This window comes from Sapajus apella, unplaced genomic scaffold (genome assembly GCF_009761245.1).
Source record: "Sapajus apella isolate SASKATOON/1434 unplaced genomic scaffold, GSC_monkey_1.0 scaffold1, whole genome shotgun sequence".
NCBI classification, from domain to species: Eukaryota; Metazoa; Chordata; class Mammalia; order Primates; family Cebidae; genus Sapajus; species Sapajus apella.
In genome coordinates this window covers 17,491,111-17,513,481 of record NW_022436941.1, presented here as the reverse complement: position 1 = coordinate 17,513,481, position 22,371 = coordinate 17,491,111, and the positions used below count along the sequence as shown (strand labels likewise).

Here is a 22,371-nt window from a genome sequence, read left to right as displayed (position 1 = left end):
ACACACACACACACACACACACACACACACACACACACACACACACAATGTATATCAGACCACTTTATCACTCAGTAACAAAAATTTGATATACATATCTTAACAGTATTATTGATATTCCCAGGTTTTGAAATACTCTAGATTAGAATCTCCATGAAGGCAGGAACCATTTCTACCTGGCTCCCCACTGTCTTGTTCCCTAGACAGCATCTAGTGTATAGTAGGTGCTCTATAAATGCCCATTGAATGAAATAACAGATAAACTGCAGCATTTGCCAGCACTGCCTAGCATGTGTGTCAGCTTGAATTTCTGGTGGGCAAAACAGAGACCACTCCTCATCTTGACTGTGAGGAATGTTGCTGGTAAGAACTTTGATGGACGGTTATGACTTTTTGAAATAGTTCATTTGATTGATCGCCTAGCAAACTTCACTTCAGTTTCTAATTCTGTTTTCTGCTTTCACAGGCTGTCATTTTAGAAAATGAAGAACTTCCCAAACTGTTTCTTGATTTCCTAAACGTGCGACACTTGCCCTCTCTACCAAAGGCAGAAAGTTGTGGGTAAGAATCATGTTTGCATATTGGATGTGTATTTTAAATTACTCTTCAATGACCGATTGGTCTAACAAATAGCCCAGAGTGGTGCCGGAGTAGCCAGCCGGGCACGCCTACTCTTTTGGCTTGCTACAACACTCGCTCGCCCCCTGCTTGTGGTCAAAAGAATTCTTCTGAAGTCCTCATGCCCATCCTGTGGCCAGATGGCCATGGTTTAGTAACCCATGTTTAGACTCAAGGAATCAATCTTTTCAGTTACACTGTTACATAGAATGATGTTACTTGATGGGAATTATGAATCTAGATAACTTGTTGTGGACTCATTTATTAGTGAAAACTCAAGCAAAGTCCATATTCTGGTGGTACACATATTCATATATTTATATATTTTTTGAGGGGATGGGGAGTGATGCAGTCTCGCTCTGTCGCCCAGGCTGGAGTGCAGTGGCACTGTCTGGGCTCACTGCAACCTCTGCCTCCCAGGTTCAAGCAATTCTCCTGCCTTAGCCTTCCGAGTAGCTGGGATTACAGGTGCACACCACCATACCTGGCTTTTTTTTATTTTTTTTATTTTTTTTTTATTTTTAATAGAGATGGGGTTTCACCATGTTGGTCAGGCTGGTCTTAAACTCCTAACCTTGTGATCTGCCCGCCTCAGCCTCCCAAAGTGCTGGGATTACAGGCGTGAGCCACCGTACCCGGCCCATATTCATATAATTTTAAAGCTATCAATGACCTCAGAGATGATTTGATCCAACCCCTCTTATTTTGTAGTTGAGCAAACAGAGACACAGGAATTTAGTGTCTTTCCCAAGATGTCTTTTCTTGTAGCTGGCAGAACCCAGGCCTTCCAAGGTGAGCCCTCTTCCCCTGCTGTCCAGCTGCCTCTCTCAGGAACTTCCAGTGGCAGGACCACAGATTCTAATTCCGATCTGGCAAGGACCCAGAGGGTTGATATCATCAGCAATTGGGAAAAGCTCTCCTGAAGAATTAACTCTGAAGCAAGTCGCTTGCCCAGCTATAGGCACATGACATGGGCTGAGCTAGCTTAAGAAGGCCTTCAGGAACATCTGTGGCATACTGTATCCATTTACAGGGAAAGAAATCATTACAAACTCTCTGAAAATCCAAGCAAGAGACAGATTTACCCATTTTCTCACTGCTTCCAGACCCGCCTGAAAGAAACACACTAACTACAAGAAGATCAAGCAGACCACACCCAAAGTCATGTTAAACCCCAGCCGTCTGCTGGATGATGGGGCTGCAGACACTTGTCACAGCTCCTCATGGGCACTGTTTATCAGGGCCATTTCCACTTATTGCAGAGCAAAAATTGTACACTACACTTGGCAAATAATAAGTTGTCAGTGTGTTCTGTTCCAACTTGTATGTGTTTATAGGGAGGTTAGGCTTTATGTATGTTTATGTATTTTTCAGAACAGATGTTAGCAATAGCAGTGAGTGAAATGTTTTCTCCATTATACAAGCCCAGAAGTAGTAATAAAACCTGAGGATTTTTAAGTAATCTTCAGGAAAATTGAAATCAAAGAATATTTCAGTCTTCAGCTTCCTTAGGACGGTGCATAGCCATGCTATGGCTCAGTGGAAACTCACAACTCTTTTTAAAAATATTTCCCAATTCAGTGATCTAATAACATTGGGTATTTTTTCCTTTGTTGGTGTTAACATTGACTCAACGTACGTGGTTTTTCTTTTTTTTTCCCCCCCTTTCTCAAAACTTGTAGATCTTTTGATGAAACAGAGTCTGAAGAGTCAAGGTAAGGGCTATTCTTCATCAGCCGGGAATAGGATTATGATCTTGCTAAATGTTTGATCACCATGATGTGTTTCAAGTTTTGTTTTTCTTAAAAACCTTTGTTTGGAAATTGGTTTAAGATTATAAATATTTGATAGGGAATTATAGGAGTAACCAGTTAGAATTAAGAGTGAAGGAATAAGAGCCCTACATTGTTTCATGCAAGTAATAAGAATGTTTTATCAACAATCATAATATAAGATTTTTAGGAAAGCACGTTTCAGCAATGATTTATTGTATAGATTGTATATCTGCTTCAAATTCCGCAAGGAAATGTTTAGAAGATGAGAGCAGTGCTCATTTGTTCCCTCTCACTCTGTGCACTATTATTCACCCACACTGTTAGAACATAAACCTTGAGACGTCCCCGCACAGCAGTTTGATCCCCTCAAAGCTAGTTTGTAGTGTTTTCTGTTTACCATCGTCCCCTGATGCTGACATGCCTGTTCTTGACCTTTCCAGCAAACTGTCCCACCAGCCTGTGCTGCTGTTCCTCAGGGATCCATACGTCTTGCCTGCAGCCAGCGGTAATCAAACCTGTCATCTGCTAACAGCTCTTTACTGATCTGACCCTGCACCACATAAACCACGTTTTTAATACAGGTCTAACAGAGTGACATTGGTCCAGGGCTTAATAATCTGCCAATAAACCAGTGCTCTTGGTGTAAGAGACATTTAGAATTTTAATTGGGGCCGGCCTTTCAGGAGGAAATGTAATTTTTCTTTCTCTCTTACCGTACTATTTTGAATTAGAGTAATAAGGAAGAAAGGTATTTATGGTCCTTAATTTTTCTGGTCGTGTCATTTTGGCCTCTGCCTTTTTTTTTTTGCCCAGATGCCAGGGTTCAAATTCAATGCTCTAGTCTTTTATAAAAATGCCTCTTCCCAAATACCATGTATATATACATTGCAGGCATATCTCCATTTCTATTTAGATTACAGCCTCTTTGATGACCAACTATATATTTTTAAAAGTTGCATATTTTAAATACAATTAATTGATTTAAGTATAATTGTAATCAATATATTTGACTGAGTCTTCTTTATGCAAAGAAATTTAAATTGATCAGAGTCCCTCTTAAAGTGTTCTCTTATGCATCTCTTTATGAGCTCATGTGCATACATTATCTCATTTAATTTTCTTAACAACCTTGTAAACTAAGCAGGGCAGATATTATAATTGGCTGAATGAGAAAACTGGGGTCCAGGAAAGTTCCAGACTTGTCCACTCTCAGATGGCTGATGGGTGGATCTCTTTTTGCCTATCTGTGCTCATTGAATATAGTGAATCTTGTTTCTGAGAGTCACTAAATGGTAATAGAAAAATGATCCATTGAAACCCTTCCTATTTCTGACAATAAAACCTTATCATGAACAGGAAAAAGGGAGCTGCTCTCTATAGCAAGGATGCACGTACTCAGATTACCCACTTAGCTGTCAATTTAAAGAAAGGTGGCCAGGACGCAGCTCTGCTCCTCCCTAGAATGGGTAGAGGGACCCTTCCTAGAACCCTGATCACAGTGAGCTGCCTTTGCTGTATAAGAATATGTCTTCATATTCTTTTTCCTGTAAGATCCTTGCAGTGAAGAATACTGCCTCTCCATAGCATTTGCTGCTTACGTTTAACAAATACACCTATTATTTTAGTTGATGTTATGTTAAAATATCATATTTAATAAATATTCATAATGCAACCTAATATAGATGAAATAGTTTTATAAATTATTCTTATGACCTTTGAAAAATGGCTCCACAGCACTTTTTCCATGTACTCTTTATGCTCAGATATGTCATGCATCTGATTGAAATTCCTGCAGAAGTGTAGAGAGTGAAATGGTTACTTTGGACTAGAATAGCCAGGATACTTGATGGAAGAGGAAAGATATTTTATGACCTTTAAATCCAGTTCATCCAGGTTATTGAGCAGTGCCTATCATGCGCTATATGCCTGGCTTGACAGTGAAGAACAGGAAGAACTTTCTGGGAATGAACATCAGGAGTAAACGTCTTGAGTTAGAAAGAGTAAAACATATGTATTATCGGTAGCATGGCAATATGGACGAAGACTTGCAAAATAAGGGATCTCCTGTTTGAGAATAAATGGATCACAGGTTTAATGGATGGGATGGGAGATATGGGAGGACCAGTCACCAGATCTGCTTTCTGAGAGTTTTGACCCATCCAGTTTCATGAATCAGATTCTTGTTATCTTAGAAGTATTATACTAATGATATATTCTTGCAAATCTTTAGCATTTAATTTAAAGAGAAACTTTACTTGCATTATATTTTTGTTGTTATGCCTCTTAGCAAGAAATTAAGGTTATTATTGCAGAGGAATTGCATTTGGAAATCTCATCACAGATGTACTGAACCTCCTTACAAAGTCAGAGGAGTATCTGTTTTTAAAGATCTGACAAGCAATATCTTCTTATAAAATACTAATAATAAAATATCCCTTAGCTTTTAACATCAGAAGTCAGGTGAGTACATTCTTAACAGATTGAAAAGTATTTGCTTTTTGGTCTTTGTTTTGATTTTTCTGGAAAATTCAAAACAACTCTTGTCAATGTCCCCAGTGACTTCAGTGTGGCTAAATAAAGCCCATGGATATTTTCAGTCCTCATCTTCCTTGGCCTCTCATGCACTTTAGACATGTTGATCAGCTTCTCCTCCTTCAAATGCTATCTCCCCCTGGCTTTCCCACTTCCTTGCACTCGTTGGCAGCTGACCGGAATGCTGTCACAGACCCGCTCTTCTCACTACACTTTCTTTCAAATAATCTCCTTGTGCAGGACCTGCCTCCCGCGTGTATCCACCTGAGTCACAATATTGTATTTCCATCTCAACCCTCTCCTGGGAGCTCTAGACTTTTAACTGTTGTTTGCCTACAAGGTCCTAGTCTGCCCCACACTCATGTTCCTACTGGACTTCCTCATACACTCTTCCCTAGCCACACTGGATTCTTTCTGGGCCTCAGTTGTGCTGTTTCCTCCACCTTGAGCCTTCTTTTCTCTATCCATAGGTGACTGTCTCTCATCTTCCAGGGCTCACATTGAATGTCACAGCTTCAGAAAACCTCTGCCAATTCTCCCTCTCCACAAGCCCCTCCACTCATTCACAGTAAATGTTCGTTAAATAAGCAAAAACCCGAGAAAAATAACAACAAAACCTGCCCTAAGTCACCTTCCTTCTCATCACCTGTCAATGAGAACCAAAGGCAAGGACAGTCTTCTGAATAATGCTGGCAATAAATGGACATTGTAGTAAATCATGCATATGACAAAGCCAAAAATCCACCAGTTTAAAGTAGAGTAGAACAGATGAGAAAACAAACTGAAACCCTGATTATCTTATTTCTGATTACTAGTTGGTGGACCTTGCTGTAAAACACCTCCATCCCATTAACTTTTTGTCAGAGAACCCTATTTGCTTCCTTCATAGTAATGGTCACAAATGATCTTATCTTTGTTCTTTGTTCTCTGTCTTCTAAATCCCCAGCATCTAGCATATGCTTAGCTCTTGGTGGACATACACACAGGGCCTTAGCTCTTGTGGTTCCCTCTGCCGGGAATGCCCTTCTCCCGGACACCCTCCCAGCGGGCTGCTTTGTCCCTTCCTGCAAGTCGTCGCCCAAATGGCACCTCACTTCCCTGTCCCTGGGCCCTCTCCAGCCCATGCCCTGCTGTGGTTTTCTCCTTGCCCTGTTCTTGTCACTGCTTGACATATTACCAGCACAGTAGAGTTACCCACAGTATTGATGTTATTTTCCTTCATGTCTTTTTTGCTTCACTTATTTAGTTGAATCCTTTTAAGCAAAATATACTTAAGATGTCATTTCACTGACCCTCAAATTGACTTTTATATTGTAGGTGGCAAAGAGTAAAGGCACGTCTGCTACCTTCATGTGGTATGTCCTATTTGGGTATCTTTTAGAAAATTAATCTACAGCTCTATTCATGACAATTGATTTTGATACCCTTATATGTGGGAGAAATACATTTAGAACTAAAATTAACTTAGTTAAATTATTGCTTTGTATTGGGCTCTAAGTATACATTTATAAGGCCTATCGCAAGCTTTCAAAGATATATTTCATGAAAAACTTACTTCATGTTGGGGAAAGGCATCCACTAAAAACTTAAGTGTCATCAACCAAAAATAACTGGATACGCATGTATTAGAGATTTTCTAAGACGCATTTTGTGTGTTCATTTGCTTGTCTCCCCAATTTTTATAACAACCTAGAAGGCAGATACTATTATAAAATCCATTTCACAGTTGAGAAAAGAGAGGCACACAGATGTTCAATAACTCGCCTAAGGTAACACAGCTATTAAGTGGCCAATCCAGGACACAGAGGCCTCTCAGTAAACATTAGTTGAGGTAAACTTGTCACCATATTCTGTCATTTACTTGACTTCCCCTTTGGCAAGTCTCACGGGTGCCTCAAACACAAGTTCCAAACCAAGTTGATGATCTTCTATTTTACTCCCATTCTGGGTCTTCTCCCACCGCCCTCTGGTAACGCTAGCCAGAAACTCAAGAGGCCTTGATTTCACGCCTTTCCTCACTAGCCACATCTAACCTGTCACTTGGGCGCGTCCTTCATTTCTCCAGAATTCCTCCATGGTTCTCCATCCTCAGCCTCGTTTGGGCTGCCATCATCTCCCTCTTGAACTGCTGCTGTAGTCTCTAAACTGATCCCCGTGTCTGCTTTGAACTTGCTCCGGTCCATTCTCCAGGTGGCAGCCAAAATCGTCTTTCTCAAAACACAATTCGACACTGTTCCACTCTACTTAAACTCCGTCATTGTCTTTCCCATTGAGTTTCAGATAAAGCCAGAATTCTGTCCATTCTTCCCAGGTGTGATTCGGCACCCCGTGCCCTCCAGCCTCCTCATGGCCGCTTCTCTCACTATGTTTGCCTTCGTTTAGGTCTCTGAACCTTCCAGGCTCCCTCTGGCCACAGACTTTCCACCTGGCTAGCTCCCTCTGCCTACCCCTAGCCTCTGAGAGCCTTTCTGCCTCCTCTGATGAGGCTCAATCCCCTAGTAAGTGATTTTATTTACACAGTAGACACTCAATAGAGGTTAGATGCACTTTTTTTCTTTAAAATATTGGACCACTTTAATTTTCTTACATAATAACTATATTTATTTATAGTGCCCAGCTTGAACATAGTTCCTGGATCTCATTATATACAGATGAAAGTTTAAAAATTAAACTTCTGAACCATGAGATAGATTGGTTCCCATTCAAGTAATCCATTCACATTTTACCTACTTTAATGACTGGAATGTGGTACAGTATACTCTGCACCCCTGACCTTCCTTTCCATCTGTCTCCTGTAATAATGTAGCTGTGGGCCAGGCGCGGTGGCTTACGTCTGTAATCCCAGCACTTTGGGAGGCTGAGCTGGGTGGATCATGAGGTCAGGAGTTCAAGACCAGCCTGGCCAACTACTGAAACCTCATCTCTACTAAAAATACAAAAATTAGCTGGGTGTGGTAGTCGCAGCTTCTCGGGAGGCTGAGGCAGGAGAATCACTTGAACCCAGGAGGTGAGGTTGCAGTGAGCCAAGATTGCGCCACTGCACTCCAGCTTGGGCAACAGAGTGAGACTTCATCTCAAAATAATAATAATAATGTAGCTGTGTTTTCAAGTGTGGCAGGATGGCTTCTGTTGGAAATTTGCCCTTTTAAGTTAGGAAGACAGGCCCCCATCTTACTGCTCTCTAGAAGCTAGTCTAACCGAACAAGTAGACTCAAGACAACTTGGACTAAATGTGCTATAAACCACAATGGAAAAACTGCAGTGAGGTATTCCCAGTAGAAATCTTGGAATTCCTTCAAGTATATTGAGATTTTGTTAGAAATTGAATTGCCAGTGTAATCCATCTTCCTTGTGAGAAAACATTCAGATAAAGAGCTGAGGCCTAGCAGCATTAACCATTAGAATACCCCTTAAATCAATAAGCTACAAATCTGGCTGCACATTCCTGCCGCGCCTGGTGGTGTGCTCAAGTGGCTTTAGACTGAAGCAGCATGACTGATAGCACATCCTAAACCAGGCAGACGCTGGCAATGCAGATTCCTGTGTTGACCCTGGGCCTTGCCTTGTTACATTCTACAGAATGCAATTATGTTTTATTGTTACACATAAGAAAAGCAGTTTTTCTTTCTGTTTTTCAGATTTTCCAAATGTGATTATTGAAGGAGTCCTCCATGGGATATTTTACCCTCATCTACAGCCCAGGTAGAAATCCTACATGGCTAAAAGAAGCAGAAGCAAGTTTCAAAGTCACAGTCATGGAAATCAATACCTACCAAATTAACCTAAACTCTGTGATATATAACAGCTCTAGCTAGTGGCAAAATTCACAGTCCCAGCTTAATTCAGGGCAGGGACGTTTCCATTAGAATGGTGCTTTTAAAAATAGAAACTGAACTAGGGTGGTGGTCAGGCTAAGGCCAAGTGTTTAAGAAGTAGACTGTAGCTGCCAGCTTAGAAACCCGTGGAAAGGAGGCCACGGGAGATTCCTGGGAGCACTGGGTGAAGCAAAACAAAGCCACTCTCTAAGTCACACCATTTGCTAATTGAAAAACGTGTCCTGAATCATACTGAGACTGGTCAACTTTGGTAGCTTTTTTGTTCAGATCTTATGACATACTACTCTTCTCACCGGGAGATTTTCTCAGCCAGTGATAGTACATTCTGAAATGCTGGCATCAGGAGACAGTCACAGACACACACTGCTAAATGTGAAGAAGGAAGTAAACTGGAAATTAAGTTATACTGATAATATTATGGCATTTTTAAGATCATGGCATTTTAATTTACATTAGAGTGGGTTGCATCATACTCAGGGGTTAGCTTCCAAGGTCAGCACATAGGTAAAATGGGCTATTAGGATGATCCTTGAAAGCCCTTTAGAAAGGTGCCATGTTGGAAATCTGTACATCTACCACAAGTAGCTTTTCCTCCCAGGTTGGAAAAAAAAAAGAGTGTTTCTTTGTTTGAAGACCAAGTGAAGTTGCTGGTGTTTATTTAGGGGCCATTTTGTATAAAAAGCACATACCTTTAAACACTAGAATCATACTCAGTGCTGCAAGATGCTTGCCCTGTGAGTGGCAGATGTGAACTGACAAGGAGTGAAGCACCAGCGGGCGGACAGCACCCACCTGTGTTTACTCGGGGGACCACATTCATCATAGGTGGGACTGCCACAGGATTTCCGGTTACTTTGCTATGACTTCCTTTTCACTGACCTCATGTGTTAATGTAAGTTAAATGTGTTTATGATATAACTCCACTCTACATCATACTTTGAGTAATAAAGGATAAAAGCATATATACTACCTACATGTATGTGCTGTATGTGGGCATTTCATTGAGATTTAATTAATAGCTAGCCTATTTATGGTTGTTCATTTTAATAAGTTTGGGGGGGGAAGTATTTAAAATCAAAACTAATAACTACACCATGGTTTTTGATTAGTATCTAAACATACAGTTTTAAGTCTGCTGCAAACTTGTAAAGATATGTTATGATAGATTCTGTTACTATATGTTGGAAACAAGCAAGAAATAATCAAGTGGTGTTAACCAAAAATAACGGAATAGTTGAGTATTGGAGTTTTGTTTTTTTTTAAAATGTTTTTATGTTATTAGCTATTTGGAGTTAAATAAAAACAGAGAACAAGGAAATATTTGAGTTTGTCTTCTGCTCCTAGGATTTCGTTGGAAACATGGTTTGTATCTGTCTGTTACACACACAGCCTCTCACACATTCACATAGATGTTTATAAAAAGTTACCTCATTATTAAGTCAGTAGATGTTCATTAAATATTTGATGATTTACCAAGATAATAAGAATTTTTCTTAAAAAGACCAAGTATCTTTAGCGATATACTGCCCAAGAAATCTTTTTTGAGAATTAAATTTTTTCTTAGTGATGACTTTTACTTTTTATATTTATGTAAATTTTATTTTTTTTATTTCCCATGTCAGGTCATATGCAGACATCATAACAAGATTTGCAGGAGGCACACCTCACACAAGGGTGGGAAAACCCAGTCATCATGCCTGTGCACTACAAAAGGATCGTATTTATTTACATTTTTAATGTCTAATTCTATCAGTCAGGGTTATTGAAGGAACTAGAAACCAGTATAGGTCTTTTAAGCAGAAAACGCTGTAATGCCAAAAACCGAATGCTTACAGAATCTTTTGGAAGGGTGAGAGGAGTGCACTCCTGGTAGATGTCCACGGACAAATTCTAGAATGCCCCAGCAACTTCTAGCACTGACCTGCCTGGGAGCTACAGCCTGTGCCATAAGCAGGAATATAGGGAGTCAGAAGGCTGTGAGCAAAGCTCTTAAAGTAAAAAAGAGCATGAGAGCTGCAATCCAGGTATCAGCAAGTAGGATCAAAAAGTACCTGTTGTCTGTGAGATATGGAGCTCCCAGGAGATACAATGGCGATATCTCCAAGAGGTACGGCCTCATAGCAGGCACCCAGGAAGCTGGTGACTGGGCCTGCATCACAATTGCCTCTCAACACCTGTGGCCTTGCTTGCCAGCAACCATAGCCCAAAGTGGCAGGAAGATGGTGTTCGCCCACTCGCACCTCCCACTCCATAGCTCCCTTCAACACACATCCAGTTTTTAGAACCTTATTCTCCATCCCAGGTGCAGGGAGTCTGGAAAGGGGCTGCTAGCCTTCTGCAGCTCAGGAATGCACTGGGTAAGATGATGGAACATATTTCCATCATTTCCATGGTTGAAAATTTAATAAATATATAAAACTATAGATAAAAAAATAAACTCTTGTCTCGTCTTATCTCCTGCATACCCAATTTTCCTCCCACAGGCAACCATGGTACATTATGTGTCTACTTTGAGTAATATTTCATCTACATGAAGCAGATACTGTATATTTACTGTACATATATTTCCCCTTTTACAAAAATGGTAGCATGCCATACTCATTGCTTTCCATCTGTTTTTATTTAACACTATCTTGGGCATTCTTTTTATATCAGTATATAAAGCGCTATCCTCTTAAAAAAAAAATGTATGGGTTTTCTATAATTTATGTAACCAGTACCATTTTCCTTTTGGATTTCACTAGCCATGTCTGGCCCATATTGCTGTACAGGTTGTGCACTGTGCAAGTCCAAGCAGTGCCGTCACATGGACCACAGTGTTAATACTATTCCAAATCATGCTTGGAACCCTGCACTTGGGAAAATATCAAAAAATTAGATCATTCAAACCATGGAGTCACAGGCAATAGGGAAGTAAAGCACAGAGATAAGAAACCAGAAGAAAAAAAAAGGAAAAAATCCCATTACCATTTAAGTCAGGATGTGGTGACATCCCACTCTCCCACCCCCTGGTTCCTGGACTCGGTGTTTTGCCTGGACGGTCTCCCGATGCTGCCTTATGCAGTGCCTCTCAGGCCTCATCTCTGCCTACCCATTCTGCATATTGGCAGCCCTTGTGTCCTTTCTCCTGGTGTCCTTGTTACTGCCCCCATTACAATCAGCCATGTGAACAACCCCAATAACACCATGGTCATCGCTACATGGTAAGTCCTACAGTTACAGTTATAAGCTCCCATTGGAAAAGGCTGAGCTCTCAGAGTTTAGAGAAATATCATGATGACACTTTTGAAATAACAAATGGCTTTCATCTCATTTGCCAATTTTGATTGATTGACAATGGCTGCTTGAAGTGCTGTGATAAGAACTCTAGCATGCTCATGATGATAGCTAGTATCAATAAAGCAGAAAATAACAAGTTTTGGTGAGGAGCTGGAGAAATTAGAACCCTTGTAACTATATATTGCTGGTAAAAGTGTGAAATGGTTGCAGCCTCTGTAGGAAATGGTATAACTTCTTCAAAAAATTAAGCATAGGCCGGGCGCGGTGGCTCAAGCCTGTAATCCCAGCACTTTGGGAGGCCGAGGCGGGTGGATCACGAGGTCAAGAGATCGAGACCATCCTGGTCAACATGGTGAAACCCCGTCTCTACTAAAACTACAAAAAAATTAGCTGGGCATGGTGGCGCGTGCCTGTAATCCCAGCTACTCAGGAGGCTGAGGCAGGAGAATTGCCTGAACCTAGGAGGCGGAGGTTGCGGTGAGCCGAGATCGCGCCATTGCACTCCAGCCTGGGTAACAAGAGTGAAACTCTGTCTCAAAAAAAGTCAAAAAAAAAAAAAAATTAAGCATAGAATTGATCCAGCACTTCCACTTCTGGATATATACCTAAAAGAAGTGAAAGCAGGGACTCAAACAACTATTTGTATAATGATATGGTTTGACTGTGTTCCCACCTAAATCTCATCTTGAACTGATCATGGTTCCCATAATCCCCACAGGTCATCAGAGGGACCCAGTGGGAGGTGATTGTATCATGGGGGCAATTACCCCCATGCTGCTGTTCTCATGATAATGAGTGAGCATAAGGGACTTTCCCCTGTTGCTCGGCACCTCTCCTTTCTGCCATTATTTGAAGAAGGATGTTTTTGCTTCCCCTTCCTCCATGATTGTAAGTTTCCTGAGGCCTCCCCAGCCATGTGGAACTGTGAGTCAATTAAACCTTTTTCCTTTATAAATTACATAGTGTTGGACAATCCCTTATAGAAGTGTGAGAACAGACTAATACGTATATCCATGTTCAAAACATATATTCATAGTAGCCAAAAGGTGGAAACAACCCAGGTGTCCTGCAATGGATGAATGGATAAAAAGGGAGGAAATTCTGACACATGCTGCAGCATAGAGAAACCTTGAAGACATTCAGAGACATAAGCCAGTCACCAAAAAGCAAATACTCAGCTGGGTGCAATGGCTCACGCCTGTAATCCCAGCACTTTGGGAGGCTGAGGCGGGCGGATCATGAGGTCAGGAGTTCAAGACAAGCCTGACCAACATGGTGAAACCTTGTCTCTACTAAAAATACAAAAATTAGCTGGGTGTGGTGGCACAGGCCTGTGGTCCCGGCTACTCAGGGGGCTGAGACAGGAGAGTTGCTTGAACCTGAGAGGTGGAGGTTGCAGTGAGCTGAGATCACATCACTGCACTCCAGCCTGGGTGACAGAATGAGACTTCATCTCAAAAAAAAAAAAAGCAAATACTATTTATGATTCCATTTCTATGAATTATCTGGAATAGTCAAATTTATAGAGACAGAAAGTGGAACTTTGGTTGCCAGAGGCTGGGGGAAAGGAGGAAATGAGGAATTAGTGTCTAATACGTTTCAGCTGGGGAAGATGAACATGTTCTGGAGGTGGATGTTGGTGGTGGTTGCTTAACAATGTAATGTACCTAATGCCATAGTATTGTACACTAAAAAATGGTTAAAATAATTTTATGTCATGTATATTTTCCCACAATGAAAGCAATAGAGGCTTTTGAATGAGTGCAGGCTCAGAGAGTAAGGGCGTAGTGATCAATTACCACTGTCTGTCATGGGTGCAGGAGAGCTTTTGGCACACATACCAGTTAGTAGTCTCACATTCCTGGCAACCTCTACAATCCTAAAACAGTAGTTCTAAATTAGAAATTTGCATCAGAATCATTTGGGATTCTGAATCAATAAATCTGTCCAGGGACCTGTCCTTGGGTAGTTAGTTAGAAACACCACCCAGTTGACTCTGATACACATCTGTTAGGGACCACCAATTGAGGGAAATGGTTTATGACCCACCCTTTAGCTATCTCCTTGAATTACTGACTTTTGTAACTCCTTCAGAATCCAGTACCAAGAAAGCATTTGTTCAACCATTGGGGTGTTATATGAGGCCACTGGAAGAGACTCTGAAGAAGCAGCAAGGACAAGTTTAGGTACTGGTCTCAATAGATGCCCTGTGCATAATTGGGAGGTTGTATATTCATTCATTCGTTGTTCAATGAAATGCATTTGGGTTCCCCCACTGGATTAAGGCACTGTGTTAATCACTTAAAGAACACAGTCCTAATCCTTGTTTTCTGGAATTGGCCATTTACTAGGAAGGGTTTTTCCATCTTAATGAATTGGACATGAAGTTCAGTGATTAAGACTATCTTCCTCCAGCCTCTCTATTCTCCTTGCAAGTCATCATTTTCATTTTGGCTTTGTTTTGGTTTTTATCCTTGATGATAATTACAGATTTTGAATGGAGCAGCAGAAACCCAGGGAAGCTGCAGGCACTAACTCAAAACCAAAATGTCTGCAACATTTTTCTGTCTGTGGAGACACATAGTGACAGACTGGATTCTGATGAAGACAAAGGGGCATCTATTTTTGTGTGATGGAAAGGAGGGCATATTATCTATGTCAAGTCATTGGAATACATATAATTTACTAGCGAAAATTTTGTGTCCTAAGAGTGTGATTGTAAATCTGACCTATAAAATGTGAACCATTTTCTGTCTTCATTGCACTTAATAGTAGTTACAGTGAGATCATTGGTGTCCCTAGCTGCAATGTTCTATGCCATTTAAATACTCCTATGTACTAAGTTTCTACCGGATGTCATGTGTTGTTGAACAAGGGTTTTGCATATTTTATCCCGTTCTTTACATGGTAGTTTTTAGTGCCCCCATTTTTTTGAAGAAGAAATTGAAGATCAGTGAGATTAATAAAAATAAACAGTAGCTAACATGAATGAATACTAATTTGGGGACCAGGAGGTACTGGGCTAAATCGTGTTCACGGTCTATCTCATTGAAGCTTCACAACATCTTTAAAGATGTGTGTATTCTTATGCCACTTTACAGTGAGAAGGAAGCTTAGAGAAGTGAAATAGCTTGACCAAGGATACCAGTTAATAAGGAATCTGGATTTGAACCTTTGATCTACAGAGCTTGGGTGAATCCACTCCCCAATCAGCCTCACAGTAGGATTGTATTTATGTATGTGTGTGTGTGTGTTTAATTGGAGACTCTTTGCACTGTCACCCAGGCTGGAGTACAGTGGCATGATCTCAGCTCATTGTAGTCTTCACCTCCCGGAATCAAGAAGTCATTCCACCTCAGCATCCCAAGTAACTGGAACTACAGGCACATGCCATTACACCCAGCTAATTCGTGTGTGCATGTGTTTTCTGCAGAGATGAGGTTTCACCATGTTGCCCAGGCCAGTTTTGAACTCCTGGGCTCAAGCAATCCTCCCATCTCAGCCTCCCAACGTGCTGGGATTATAGTAGTGAGCACTGTATGCAGCCCATGTGCAATTCTGAACCAGACATGAACTCTTAAATCGGAAAGAACTGATATTGCAATAGCTGCTAATGTTTCCACACTGTTAAAAATTGCAAAGCGCTCTCCCATCTCACTTGATTAAACCAAGCACCATGCTAACAGCAGCCTCCTCCCAGGGCTCTCTGCTTTCATTTTTACCGCAATCCATTCTTGACACAAAAGTCAGGGTGATCTTCTTAAAATGTTGATCAGATCACATCACTCTCTTACTCAAAGTTCTCCAGTAGATTCCATTTCCACTAAGCGTAACAATTAAATTTCTGCTGCCCTCTCCAAGGTCTTTCTACATTCTTCCTGCAGGTGCTCACTGGCCACAGTGGCCTTTCTGTTTCCAGAACATGTCAACCTTGATCTATCCACAAGACCTCTGGACCTGCCAGTCTCTGAAAGCCTTTTCATCCCTCTTCAAAGGCTGGTTCATGCTTACCCTTTAGGTATCAGCTTAAATGTCCCCTTTTCAAAGAGTTATTCTTTGGCCACCCCATTTGAAGTAGCACCCTAGGCCCCACTCCATACCATTGTTTTGTTGTTGCTTCCTTCAGAGCTGCTATCACCATCTGAAGTTATCCTGTTTGTGTACTTGTTACTGCCTTTCTCCTTCAAAGTATGTGAACTCCATCAGAGCAGGGGCAGCATCTGACTTGTGGACACTTTCTCCAGTGCGAGGCCCAAAGTCGATGTTAAGAACCACTGTTGAATGGATGGATGGATGGCAGCCTATCTTCTGGCCCCCAGGTCAGTGCTGGCTGCATATTCCGTAGCAGGGGTTTCAGAACTGTGCTTTGAGTAAATGACCTTGAAATCAGGATTGGCTAACATCTTCCCAGATTCCAACTGGTATTTGTTACATTCTCCTTGTTCTGAAAACAGTGACTTTCTATAGTTTGCTCACCAGTTTGACACAGAGTGGTTAATGGATTGTGTAACTGTGTATTTGGATGATCTCTTAAATGTCTGTTCTTTTTACAAATACCTAAGCTAATTCGGTGATCGCAAACCATAATTTTATGACACCCCAGGGCAGTGGTTTTCAACATGTGGATTCTGAACCAGTAGCATCAGCATCACCTAAGAACTTTGTACAGTTTTTCAGGGCCTATCGCAGACTTGCAGAATCAGGCAGTCTGGAAATTTGACTAGCTCTCCAGGTGATTCTGATTCACCCTAAGGGTTGAGAACCACAGTCCTAGGGCACCTCAAATTATTTTTATGTTGCACATTTTAAAATGTTCAATTTTCTTTTAATTAAAAAAGAAAAAACACCACTTTAATACTTCTAGAAGGAGCAGGCACAAAATCAAACAGAATGCCAGCTTAGATACTGCAAGACGCTGGTGACCTTGTAGTGGGGGTTTCAGGCATGAGCTAACCTTTAAGGCAGCATTCCAATGCTCAGCAACTCAAGCAAATATCAGGATGATTGGACAAAATGAGTAAGGTATTTTAAATGTAATAAGAAATAAAAGATACCATATGCAGTTAGAAATTATCACCTTTTACATGAATTTTTATACCTAGTTATAGTAACTTTTCTTCATCACAGCAGGCAACATGGTATTTTTCTAAAACCTTAGTGTCTTTCCAAATTCGACCTTAGTAAAGTAGAATTTTTGCCCTTATAAAATTTACAGAATAACATGATATTGGCTGGATAAATACTTGAACAATTGTAATTATACTTGAACAATTATAAACTATGTGTTAAGCGTGATGAAGGAAAGTAAGAAGGTTTACTTATACCTAGATTTGGGCAGGCCAGGGCCCTTCTCTGCAGAAGTGACGTGGAAGTTGAGACCTAAAGAATATTGGAGTAATTAGCCAGGAAAAGCAAAGGGGCAAGGGAAGGGTATTGCAGAGACATCAGCAAGTTACGAAGCCCCAAATCGTAAGAGCGCTTCAGTCAAGGTCCTGAAGGAAAGCCATTGAGCTTGGAGCATAATGAGGGGCTGGGGCTAGTGTGGTGGGCAAACTGTGCAATTTAGGGTAATGTATATGATGGATCACACTTTGAGTTATTTTTAAAACATTACTGCAGTTGCTTATGGTGGGTGCACTGGACAAGCTCAGGATTTGAAGCAAATAGAGATATCTGGATCCTGGAAATTGATCCAGGATATCTATAACAGAGCATAACGTTACCACCTCGGACAGACAGTGACTATAGTTTTAACAGCACTTTAAAGGCCCACTGTGCTCGAGAAAGCAAGTCCTTCACGTGCTCTGAAAAATTAACAGGAGTGGAAACTTACCTGACTGCTAAAAAAAACCTTAAAAGTGGCTAACAGTAGGGTTTTGGTAAGTTGGGTCCTCTAAATCCTCCAAATCTGAGAGTTCCCTGCATCCTAATCTAAGTAGGGTGGGTTTTTATTTTATTTTATTTTTTTTTTCGCAGATGGAGAGTCTCACTCTGTTGCCCAGGCTGGAGTGCAGTGGTTCGATCTTGGCTCACTGCAATCTCTGCCTCTCGGGTTCAAGTGATTCTCCTGCCTCAGATTTCCAAGTAGCTGGGATTACAGGCACCCACCACCATGCCCAGCTTATTTTTGTATTTTTAGAGAGACAGGGTTTCACCATATTGGACAGGCTGGTCTCGACCTCCTGACCTTGTGATCCACCTACCTCGGCCTCCCAAAATGCTGGGATTACAGACGTGAACCACAGTGCCTGGCCTAGGGTGGGATTTTAAATGCATTTTGTTTTAGCTCTCACTATGTGTCAGTTGGTCTTTTTTTCTGACTTGATTCCTGGGACTAGTCACTCCAATTCTGCATTAATGCCAGTTGTTTTTCCACCACTCTAGAATGTCACTAACACTAGCAAACCTTAGAGGATCATATGTTATATCACACCTAAAACTTACTCTTAGCCAAAATCTTAAATCCACAAGATGAATTACAGACTTAAGTAAAAGCTGTTATGTACTTAACAGCACCAACATTTTCCATTACAAATACTGTTTTTATTCTTCTTTAATTTGAAAAAATTTTAAAAAGTGCCTTGAGGGGGCTTTGAATTTCCAAGCTTTCTAGATCAAAGATTTCTTCAGCTGTCTGGATTATAGGAATGTTGAAAAACAAAAACAAATCATTTTCCTGCTATAAAATCCTTGCCATGTTTTTGCCTTTATGTAACTCAAAACGGCTGGACTGAGAAATGAGGTTGGTGACTCCTGCTGAAAACCTAAAACTTAATCAGAAATAAAGTAATTGATAATTCCAAAAATGTTATTCCAATGAATTGACCAAAAAGTAAATTTTACTGAACTCTTATTTGATGACCCAGAAAACTGCTAAAGAGCACTTGTAAGAGAACAAAATAGATTATGGCTAAGAATACCAAAATATTTTAAATTGTTGATTAAAGTGATTCAAGACTAAATTATAATAATTAGGGCTTGGTGGTGCTGTCCAGTGTAAATCTTCCTGATTCCACATCCGCCCACAGCTATAAATGTGTCCTTTTAGTAACGTGATCTTCAAAACAGTGAACTATTTCAAAAGCTTTTGCAGAAAATATTAGATTATAAAAAGTAACAGTTCCTATTTTCATAGTCATCAGTTTGCTCATGTTTTCTGTATGAGGCCTGACCCTTGGTATGTCCTTAGCTCTTGGTCATCTGGCATAATAGATAACATGATAATTTACCAGGGTGCACTAGTGGGCTCAGAATTTCAGCACTTCCAAAATGAAGCGCTTTTTGCTTTGTCACTAGAGAGAAGTCATGTATGCTTACAATAGTGAAAAAACTAGATGGCACATATGGTGTAAAGCACATGTCCTTCTGCATAGGGGAGAATGATGGCTATGTGTTCTTGCACATTAAGATATGAAGCACTTTTGCATGGATCATAGGTCAGTTGTTTCCAATTTTCCCTCCATGTTATCTTTAAAATTTAAAAAATTATTTTCTAATTATTAAAAAGAAATGCACCCTAGAGAAAAATTAAAAACTGAAAAAAGTAAAAATATAGAGTGTAAAAATTCCACCATTTGTATTTACTTATGTGAATTTGCATTTTGTTGTATTTACTTTATGAGAATGTTTACATAATTGAGATCATGCTGCATACAGAATTTCTTTAAAGAAAAATTAAAACAATCATTTTCTCATGTTACTCTGAGTTCTCTAACATCAGTCTTAATGAATGCATACGATTCTATTATAGGATGTATGCTTTATAACCATTTTGGGACACTGAAGTTGCTCCCAGTATTTTGCTATCATAAATATTCAGCAATTCACATCTTTACACATAAAAAATGTTCTATATTGCTATATTAGGTAAAGACTTTAGGTTGCAAGTCAAAGGAAATCAGTTTGCCTTGGCTTAAGAAAAAAGAAATGTATTCGTTTATGTGGCGGACAGCTAAGCGTGCATTAGCTTTGGGCACAGCTGGACGCAGCAGCTAAATGATGTTTTCAGAAGCTTTCTGTCTTCTGGGCCACTTCCTTCTGTGCTGGCTTCGCTCTTAGGCCTGTTCCTTTATATTCTCTTTCAGAAAGACAGTAGATCTTTCCCAGTCATTCCAGAAGTCCAACGATGGCTCGTTCATATGACTGAGGTCCAGCACCTAAGCCTGAGCCTGTCACTGGAGCCAGGGTAAGAGAATGTTCTAGATGGCCAACAGGAGAGCCCTGCTCCCTCTCCCACCTCTCCTGCTCTGTTCATCTAGCCCTTTGCTGTTTCCTGAGCCCACCCAGCCTGCCTGTCACTGAGGACCACTGTTCTCGTCCCCTCTGCCTCCACACTGTCCCCCTTACTGTCCCCACAGCGTGGTGCTCCCTCACTTCCTTCAGTCCCCGCTGACCACCCCCACTGTCTCTTTATTTTCCCTGACTTCACAGACCTATTGCTCTCTCTTGTTGTGTTATATATTCATGTAGTATAACTTGTCACCTTCACAGGAACCACAAGGGGTGACACTGTTTGCAGCTCTAGCCCACCCTATAACATTGATACTATTTATCAAGTGAGTTAATGAACAATTCTGCCAGGCGAGGTGTGTCCCCATCTGTAGGGTCAGCTCACCCTAAGGACTACAGATGGGTGAGGGAAGGATAGGATGTGATTTCTCAAAAGAAAAATAAGAAATTGGGCAGCTATCACCAGAACAAGCAGACTAAATGCTGGGCTAACTGAAACACTGATGTCCCTTACCATTTCAGATCACTCCTTTTTTTTTTTTTTAAAGGGTTTTCATTTTTTCCAAAAATTGCACCAACGTAAAGCAGAGCTTTAGTTGATGTGAGTGTGCTGTTTAGGTGTTAGCAGTACTGCCCTCACTATGCACTCATTGGACAATGGCGCAACCCCAATCCCAGGAGCGAGAAATTCCAAGGATATGAATGTTTGGGTTTCCTGATGAGGACTGCTTTCACTTTTACCCCCCCTCCCCCATATAAATTCTCCTTATAGCAGATAAAATAGTATTTCTTAGATGTAGATCATGACATCATGCCCTTCCGCAACTTCAAACAAATAACTTTCCTGTGTACCATGACCAAAATCTCACCCTGGCATCCAGGCCCAAACTGGTCCAGTCTCAGCCTTACCTCTGACCATGCCCCTAATTCCGCTTCCCTTTGTCCACCAGGCCCTAACACACTGGCTTTCTCTTCTGCCCTGGAATTCACTCATCCTTATCTTAGGACCCTCATATTTTCTCTTCCTTCCTCCTGGAAGGCCCTTCTTACCACTTCCTACCCTTCCTTCAGGACTTGGCACAAATGCCATCCCTCAAGAGGCCCAAGAGGCCTTCCACTTCCACAATGCTTCTTTCCCAGCCTCTCCAGCAGATATGGGCATATTTTTTTTTTCACAGAATTCATCCTTTTGTTTCCTTGTTTATTCTCAGTCTTCCCCACTAGACTGTAAGCCCCATGAGGCCCTTTTCTGTCCATTATTGTATCCCCAAAAGTCAAACTGGCACCCGGCAGATCAAAGACACTCAATAAATATTTGTTGAAAAAAAATTAACAAATTGCTCTCCAAGAGTGTTGTAGCAATTTATGAATCAGCAGTAGGAATACTCAATTCATTTCTCATTGATGCTATTTTCTTAGAAAACAACTTGAGATAGATTCTTTTGGATCCTCACTGCGTGAGTCCTGGAGGAGAAGCAATGGCACTGTTTTCTAATAGACAACACCTCCCATCTGAACAGAAATCAAGCACACTCTGTTATAGCCAGGTATGTTATAACAAGGACCTAGTAGAATTTCACTTTCCCATTAGTTTTTTTTTTTTTTTTTTTTTTTTAAGATAGAGTCTTGCTACATTGCCCAGGTTGGAGTGCAGTGGTAATTCACAGGTGTGATCCCACTACAGACCAGCACAGAAGTTTTGACCCACTTTGTTTCCAACCTGAACCAGTTCACCCCTCCTTAGGCAACCTGGTAGTCCCATGCTCCCTGGTGGTCACATTTTTTTTTTTTTTTGAGATGGAGTTTTGCACTTGTTACCTAGGCTGGAGTGCAGTGGCGTGATCTCAGCTCACTGCAACCTCTGCCTCCTGGGTTCAAGCAATTCTTCTGCCTCAGCCTCCCAAGTAGCTGGGACTACAGGTGCACACCACCATGCCCAGCTAACTTTTTGTATTTTTAGTCGAGACGGGGTTTCACCATGTTGACCAGGATGGTCTTGATCTCTTGACCTCGTGATCCACCCACCTCGGCCTCCCAAAGTGCTGGGATTATAGGCGTGAGCCACCGTGCCCGACCTGGTGGTCACCATATTGATGCCGAAC

The 22,371-nt window shown here is 41.0% G+C and overlaps 2 protein-coding genes and 2 non-coding genes across 7 annotated transcripts in view; 1 reads left to right on the top strand and 3 right to left on the bottom strand.

The window, feature by feature from the left end:
* Nucleotides 1-10,081, top strand: part of SNX24 (sorting nexin 24) — a 169,754-nt gene extending 159,673 nt beyond the window's left edge. For all 3 annotated transcript variants that reach the window (XM_032268766.1, XM_032268847.1, XM_032268916.1), the window contains 4 exons: nt 467-561; nt 2,301-2,333; nt 2,834-2,898; nt 8,564-10,081. In XM_032268766.1, coding sequence (XP_032124657.1) covers nt 467-561; nt 2,301-2,333; nt 2,834-2,898; nt 8,564-8,631 — 261 coding nt within the window. In that variant the 3' untranslated portion in view covers nt 8,632-10,081. The remainder of the gene's footprint in view (nt 1-466; nt 562-2,300; nt 2,334-2,833; nt 2,899-8,563) is intronic.
* PPIC (peptidylprolyl isomerase C) overlaps nt 1-22,371 on the bottom strand; it is a 36,369-nt gene that overhangs the window by 57 nt on the left and 13,941 nt on the right. The window contains exon 6 of one of the 2 annotated variants that reach the window (XM_032268516.1): nt 6-47. The exons of the other annotated variant lie outside the window; for it this stretch is intronic. The gene's annotated coding sequence lies outside the window, so the exon portion shown is untranslated. Of the gene's footprint in view, nt 1-5; nt 48-22,371 lie in introns of those variants that run through there. 2 annotated transcript variants of the gene reach the window in all.
* LOC116554552 lies at nt 10,378-10,477 on the bottom strand. Its single transcript, XR_004270226.1, has one exon. It is a non-coding gene; the product is annotated as a small nucleolar RNA U13 (small nucleolar RNA).
* LOC116554452 lies at nt 20,828-20,953 on the bottom strand. Its single transcript, XR_004270205.1, has one exon. It is a non-coding gene; the product is annotated as a U4atac minor spliceosomal RNA (small nuclear RNA).